This window comes from Delphinus delphis, chromosome X (genome assembly GCF_949987515.2).
Source record: "Delphinus delphis chromosome X, mDelDel1.2, whole genome shotgun sequence".
Lineage (NCBI taxonomy): Eukaryota > Metazoa > Chordata > Mammalia > Artiodactyla > Delphinidae > Delphinus > Delphinus delphis.
Genome location: NC_082704.1, coordinates 67708666 through 67716133, shown reverse-complemented (window position 1 = coordinate 67716133; position 7468 = coordinate 67708666). Strand labels below are relative to the sequence as shown.

General features: G+C 58.9%; 1 protein-coding gene across 1 annotated transcript; it reads right to left on the bottom strand.

Moving 5' to 3' along the window:
- Positions 1 to 1513: 1513 nt before the first annotated feature.
- Positions 1514 to 6001, bottom strand: LOC132418160 (uncharacterized protein CXorf49 homolog). Its single transcript, XM_060002031.1, has 8 exons — positions 5980 to 6001; positions 5514 to 5881; positions 4128 to 5108; positions 3331 to 3487; positions 2725 to 2801; positions 2413 to 2458; positions 1788 to 1829; positions 1514 to 1683 (listed from the first exon to the last, which is right to left on the bottom strand). Exons 1-7 carry the CDS (start codon positions 5999 to 6001, stop codon positions 1789 to 1791), a joined length of 1692 nt encoding a protein of 563 aa, XP_059858014.1. The 3' UTR covers positions 1514 to 1683; position 1788.
- Positions 6002 to 7468: the final 1467 nt, after the last annotated feature.

Below are 7468 nucleotides of genomic sequence, written 5' to 3'. Positions count from 1 at the left end.
GGCACTGGGTACATTCTAGGAATCCAGCCAGAGGCCTGGGCAGCAATCAAGCCCACCTTCTCCAGGGAGGGATTTGAGGGGAAGGATTAAGTCCCACGAACGTTCTTTTCTGACCCTGAGGTCTGTGACTGTCCCATCCCACCTGTGGTCTGCCCACCTGAACTCATGCCGTGGACTCAGGAAGGGAGTCAGGGTGAGAATATGGGGGAAGGGTGGACCCAAGTGCTCCCCATTGTCCAGGTGCAGTCACTCCTTACTTCCCATCCTCACTGCGCCCATCCTGCCCCTGTCCCGGGTAGCTCATGTTGGGTGGCCTCATATATGGGTCCCCTGATTCTAAGATGAGCTACTCTGAGGAGCCACCCTTCCCAATCTCATTCCATCCACACCCACAGTAGTTGTCAGACATCATAGGATCACAGAGTAGGATCGAGAGCCACCTCCAGCGAATCCAACATTTCGAGCATCCCGACACCCTGTCGTGGGGGTTGGTGACTTCTGCATCATCCCCCTCCTATGTTTTGGGAATTTAACGACAACCCTTGAACAAAACAGACCCGAACCTTGCTTTTGCTCATTCAATGCCTTACAGAACCTGGACCAGCCTCTAGTCCCTTTACTCCCTGAATCACATCTTTCTCCCTCAAGGGAGATTACCCCTGATTACATTTATTCACACACAGGGACACACCGTCACCAACCTTGAATAGCCAATCTACCATCATACCCCCTTTTGTGTAGTAAAACACCGGTCTTTCAGGAAGGGTGTCAGGCAGAACCACCCTTGCCTCACTCAAACACAAATCTGTCCCTCTGAGTCTCAGGCTGGTACAGCCCTGGGTCCTGGCTGAGGGAAGGAAGTGCTCCCCAACCTCAAGTGAGGGGGAAATCGAACATGGAGTTCAGACTCAATCTCGTGTGTCCTAAAGAGGCAGTCTGGGAGATTGAGCTGGGACACGGAAATATCATTTCCAGGAAAATCTGTGTCACGGGGCTGGTGGAAGAGTATTTGACGGGGACCATGCAACAACACAGACCTACTAACCACACTCGCCATAGAACCTGACAGGCCAATTTCCACTCAAGGGTGTACAGACGACCCGGCTGGAGGAGGGTGGTCAGCTGGCTAGGGCAGGGAGGATGTGAATGCTTCCAGACTGGAGCTCTGGAAGGGGGTCATGAGTTCCTGCTGATGGGAAGGGTGAATGGCAGAGATGAATGGGAACCGCCAGACCCCAGAGGAGGAGGGGGGTTTGGAGAGAGCTAGAAGAGGGCCTTCGGGGGAAAGGGAGGACGTGCCAATGTGGCCAGGCAGAGCACACACAGGACCCAGACCTCGGACACTCCGCTGGCTTGACTGCAGGGATGGTAACAGAGGCTGGCCCAGAGTCCCCACCACAGGATGCCACAGATACCGTTCTGGAAAAGGCTCTGACGTGGAGCAGCGCCCCGCCCCGGCCCCCTACCCCGACCCCGACCCCTACCCCTCCAGAGAGAAGGCAGAACACAGAATATGAGAGGTACTTTAATTGGAAACTGCTGTGAAACTGGGGCGGGGCGGGGGCAAAACAAGGGGGAGAGGAAGCCCTAGCTGAGGCAGAACAGGAGGGAACGAGCTTGGCCACAGCTCCAGGGCCCCAAAGGTACCAGCTGCTCCTCTTGCAGGAAGACGCTGGGCTCAACCTGTGAAACAGCAGAGTCAGGGAAGAGCCTGAAGCCAGGGCCAGCCCCCAGCCCTGCTCAACAGCCAGGACTGTGGGAAGGGGTACGGTGTGTGTAACACTCACTTCAAAGGGTCTGCAACTTGTCAGCCAGGTACTGCATGGCGGCTGCAACAGGGACAGGCATTAGCAGGCGCTCCAGACAGAGGGATACAGAAGCCCGTCCCCCTATCCCCGTGAGGAACCGCCTAGCCCTGATACCTGAAACCCCTCCAGACCCGATGCAAAGAGCTCTGGGCCTGATCACTCCCCACCACCCAAATTGAATGTGGAACCGGTTCCTAAAGGGAAACAAAATGTGCCAGCAGCTCTCATGCTGTGGGCCGTGCCACAACCACTCAGAACTTGTCACACACACAAACAAACAATCCAACAAGAACCTTAGAAGCCACACCAAGCAGCAGTTCAAGGGAAAAATCAACGAGGCATCTCTAAAAGTCCTATCAGAAGGACATTCCCTAGGACTGGTCTGGTTGTCAAAGTGTGCATGCAGTCCAGACAGTACTTTGCTGTTTGTACACACGCCCAGTTGTACATGCACAGCCAGCTCCAGGGCCAGGCCTGAGAGGTTCTCCTCCCCACAGGGATGATCGTCCCTGCCAGGCCCACCGCACCTGCAGCCCACCCCCACCCCAGGTGCCCACCCGGGTTCTTCACTAAGACACCGCTCTCCGGCCCTGGTTCCTCATACCAAGTTGCTCCTTAAGTTCGTCTACTTCTCTCTTTAGCTCGAGACACTAGGCCAGCAGACAGAGGAGGAAGAGAAATGATTAGTATACTCTGGCCTCCTCTCTCCTCCACCTTCTCCTCTCCCCCGGGCCCTCCACCCCAAAGCCGGGTGGTTAGACTGGCAAGGGCTCCTCAGTGGAAAGGAGGTGGGCTCCCTCCGTGGGGTACGTGATGGGGGCAGGGGAGGGGGAGCCCACACATGTCAGCTGAACTTGGACCCAGATCCCACCCTCGAGTTTGGGCCTGCATTTCCAGGATGCAGTGGAAGCATTACCCAAGGACAGCAGGGCGTTCCCAGTGGCTGCTGCTGCGTTTCCGGTCTTGGGGGATGGTCAAGTGGTCCCCGGTCACCTGAGAGGGAAAGGACACACAATCCAGCTTCCCAGGCTCCCAGTGAGGTGGAAAGGGCCAAGCGGGTTCTAAAGTGAGGTGAGGCAGCACCACCCTCTGCTGGCAACCAGCCGCCCCTGCTCTGCCCAGCAGCCAGAACCTTGTCTCTGGGCCTGCTTCCCCTGTTCCCCGGGGACAGCCATTTCGCCACTGTGGTCCCCAAACAATGTGGCTCTGGATTCGACCCTCCCAGAGCTGCAGCCACAGCCAGCACGTGGGAGAGCAATGTGGCCGAACAGGACTTAACAGAAAAGGCTGTTCCCCTGCAAGTCTACACCCGGAGCAGGTGTTTGGGGCACTGCCACCGATCACCCCGGCCGCACAAACCCCACACAGAGGATGATGTGGCTCAAGGCCAGCCCTGCCAGCACCCCGTCTTCTGTGGGAGAAGCTGCCTGGGAGCAAGGCTGTGCCCCCGGCAGAGACAGAGGCAGAGGTTTCTGTCCTCAACCCCTCTTCCCTCCCCTCATATCAAACCCACGACACTCACCTGAGGGGGCAGGCCCCCTGGGCATGACTTCTCCCTGGTTCAGGGCCAAGGGTTCTGAGTTTCCTGGATCTTGGGGGCCTCTGGTGTTGACGTCGCCACTGCTGGCTTTTCTACGATGCATGCGCAGACAAGATGTCCCTGGCCTGTGAGTGAGCAGCTGAAACAAAAATTTCTCACCGATTTGGACTAAGGAAGTGTGTGTGTGTGTGTGTGTGCGTGTGTGTGTGTGTGTGTGTGTGAGAGAGAGAGAGAGAGAGAGAGAGAGTTGTGTGATTCGGGCCAGGGTGAGGCAGGGAATTGGGAAGGGAATTGAAAGGCTGATCTCATTAGCACTTTCTCCCTCAGTCAGCCCCAGGCCAGCAGGCAGAGCTGATCTAGGCACAACAGTGGGACACTGAGAAAGCCCAGGCCCCCTGCAAGGAAGGTCTGGGGAACAGCTAGGAAGGAGGATTCAGGAAGCTGGTGAGTCTAAATACTGAGGCCTTCCGGGGAAGCTTTTAAGGGATCCCCCGACCCAATTCAGCTACCAGCCCTCCCTTCCATCCCAGCCCAAGTCTCCCAGAGGAGGCTGGAAAGAGGCCAAGGGTGGAGAACCGGGCCCAGGACACCCGAAGTGCTACCTTAATGTTTGTCCCTAGGAAAAGGAGCCCGATCTGGCATCGTAATGACCCAGTGACCGAGGGGCACCCAATGCTGACCTCTGAGGGGTGGACAGAGGCAGCATGGATGAAGACGTGTGCCCTGGGTGCTGTGGGGGGGGGAAGAGTGGGGAGAGAGGAGGAGCATGGCCTACTCACTTGGCCCTTTGGGGCTGGGTCTCTATTTGGGTCCTTATCTTCTCCCGCCACCGCCTCAGACTCCCTTGCCCACCTGACCACGGATTTCTTCCCAGCGCCACTGTGCTTGGACTGTTTGGTTCCCGAAAGGACCAAGGTATAACTCTTGGGTCTCCCAGGCAGCGGAATACCAGAGATTGGGGGGAAGGTGGCCGGTTCCACGGGAGTTGCCGAGATTCGCTGCCCCCGGGAACGGAAGGTTCCCCCCAGGGCAAGTTTGGACGCTTCCCCGACGGATTTCTTCTCCTGGGCTCCGTTCTTCCTAGGAGTGACCTGCGGCAGGCCACCTGGAGCAGCAGCAGAAACAGAAGCAGCAGCAGCAGCAGCAGCAGCAGCTCCCGCGTAGCTGGGCTTGCTGCCCCCCTTGCCCCACAGCACGCTCTGCATTTTCTTAGGGGAAGAGATGCCCTGCTTTCCCACGCCCTGCCTTTCCACAACCGAAGAGAGTCCTCGCGGAGCCGAGGACAGGGAAGAGCCTGTCACGTGACGGTAATTCTCCCTGACTTGGAACTTCGAGTGTCTGGGAGTGTCCCCGGGATCCTCGGGTCTGCTGGGCTTGGCCTGGCCTCCTCCTCTGCGGTAAGTGCTCACCGTCATCAGCTGTGTCTCACTGAATTCATCTGAGGACTCGGAGTCGGACAGCAGCCAGGCCAGGCCTTCCGCGGAGCGCCGCTGGCGATCCGCAGCCACGTTCAACCTACGCTTAGTGCCTCTCTTAGGGTTCCCCAAGGCCCGGCCCGCTTCAGGCCCACCGAGGTGGACAGGGCCGGCTGGAGCCGTCGACGCCTCCCCACAGCTCTGGCCGGGCGCTCCTCGACCGCCGGGACCCGCCTCGAGGCGCAGTGTCGACCCAGTGGCCTCTTTGAAGGCAGTGGACCTCTCTGGGGACGGGTACCTGCGGACGCCCAGCACGTCCTGGTCGGTCAGCTGCTGCAGGTTGGCCTCCTTGGCCGCCTCAGACTCCTCGATCAGGTCCAGGAGGTCCCTCGTGTGCTCATGTGGGGAGCCAGGTCGGCCTTCGCGGCCCCACAGCACCGGCCCTCGCGCTTCCAGCATCTCCCGCTCAGACTGGAAGCCCTCGGGGTCCGGGTATCTGCGGACGCCCAGCACGTCCTGGTTGGTCAGCTGCTGCAGGTTGGCCTCCTTGGCCGCCTCAGACTCCTCGATCAGGTCCAGGAGGTCCCTCGTGTGCTCATGTGGGGAGCCAGGTCGGCCTTCGCGGCCCCACAGCACCGGCCCTCGCGCTTCCAGCATCTCCTGCTCAGACTGGAAGCCCTCGGGGTCCGGGTATCTGCGGACACCCAGCACATCCTGGTCGGTCAGCTGCTGCAGGTTGGCCTCCTTGGCCGCCTCAGACTCCTCGATCAGGTCCAGGAGGTCCCTCGTGTGCTCATGTGGGGAGCCAGGTCGGCCTTCGCGGCCCCACAGTACCGGCCCTCGCCCTTCCAGCATCTCCCGCTTCGACTGGAAGCCCTCGGGGTCCGGGAAGCCGCCTCCGCCCTTGCCGCTCCGCGGCTCCCCAGGCTCGGGGCCTGGGTCGGGCCCCGGCGGGACTGCGGGGCCGGCTATGCGGACGCCGGCCCGCTCCCTGACTTTTGGGCGGACACGCCTTCTCAACACATACACCTCATCCGGGGAGCTCATGTCGCGACCCGGGTGGCCCCAGAACCGGGGCGACGGTCGATGGCCCGAGTCGCGGTCGCGGTCACGGCGGGCTAGGCGGGCGGCGCTCAGAAGGGAGCGTCAGCCACCTCACGCGCCGCACGAGCTCGCCTCAAAAGAAAGGACGCGCCACTTTCAGCGCGCCTCTCACGCCCGCGCCGCAGCCTCCTCATTGGTCCGGCCCCCGCCAACCAGCGGGCTCCTTGTTCGCCCGCCCCCGTCGAGACCTAACCAATGGGCCCGAGGGCCTCTGGTTTGCTCGCAAGCCCGTGGGCGGTCCGGGCAGTTGGCTGGTGAAGGAGGTGGTGGGAGTGCCTCCCTCTGTCAAGCCTCTGGGCCCGCCTCCTCCTGTCCCGCCTCCCCTTTCTGGTTAGAGTCACAGCTCTGAGCCTCCGTTTCCCATGTATACAGGGGGTCGAGGGCGTCGGCGAGTGAGGGCGCCGGGCTCCACGGGTGGTGAGGATGAAACGTCAAGATGGAGGCGCTGGATGCCTAGCACGCGCCGAAAGCATTTGCCAGCCTCCCTTCCACCGCAAGCCTTAAGACCCAACAGGAGAATGGGCACAGGAGTCCCGCAGTCAGTGATCAGGGGTCGGCCAGAGAGCAAAGGGATCGTATTTTCGTTCTGTAAGGTCTCTGTCTCAACTGCTCCATCAAATGTGGCTCAGCAGACGTTACTGGCAGGCGGGTGTGGCGGATAGACTTGGGGTTGGCCTCGCTCCATCAGTCCTTCCCCCTCTCTGAGGCAAATTCAAAGAAGAGGAAATCGCAGTGGCCAGTTACACCCCAAAAGATGCTCCCCACCGCTGATCCTGGAGATGTGAACTAAAACCACGAATCGGGTTTCACACACTAGGTTGACAACCTTCAAAGAGCTTAACCATTCCGAGGGTGGGAGAGGTTAGGAGCAAACCCCTGTGGCGGTGGTGCAAGAGACGCATTGGGGAGGTAATTTGGCAGAATCCATTGAAAGCAACTTAGTGCCGGCACGCACTCTGTGCCTGGCACTCTTCTAAGCGCTGGGCATAAATAATAATGCATCCGCGTGACACGCCTTTAACTATAGTACCAACTATTACTGGCCTCTTCCCGGTGAGGAAACAGGCACTGAGAGGTTCGGCCACTGGCCCAAGGTCATTCGGCTCGTGGGGATCAGCGGCAGGATTGAAACCAATCAATCTGACTCCAGAGTCCTTGCTTTTAGCCCAAGATCTTTAAAAGGAAGGAAGAAAGAATCTATTTCCTCTATGCTCCTGCAAGTCCGCTGCCTGGTACTCCTTCCGGAGACACGCTGGTACCTGTAGTGTACAAGAACACATGCACAAGGGAGTTGGTGATGGGAAAAACTGGGAACACTCCAAATTCCCGTCAGTAAGGAAATGGATGAATGCAACGTGGCTTAGCATCCAGTAGCATAAAGCGTGGCAGTCCAACGGAATGCATCAGGCCATTCTCACAGCTTTCGAAAGCATCCGCCTGACTTCCAACTGCAAGTTGCAGAACGATGGCTTTGGATTCACGTTTGTAAGTTAAATCACTTGCGTGCGTGCGCACACGCACACACACCAGTCAATCCTATGTAATATATGAGAATTCATTTAAGTATATGTACAAGTATGTTTTAAAGTTTTGAAGGACGC

Bases quoted from the DNA above. Each gene is read 5' to 3' on its own strand.
- LOC132418160 (XM_060002031.1), bottom strand. From the start codon at position 6,001: ATGAGGAGGCTGCGGCGCGGGC. The intron at 5,882-5,979 runs GTGAGAGGCGCG...CCGCCCGCCTAG, and splicing joins GAGGAGGCTGCGGCGCGGGC to CCCGCCGTGACCGCGACCGC. The intron at 1,830-2,412 runs GTATGAGGAACC...TCCCTGTTGCAG, and splicing joins CGAACTTAAGGAGCAACTTG to CCGCCATGCAGTACCTGGCT.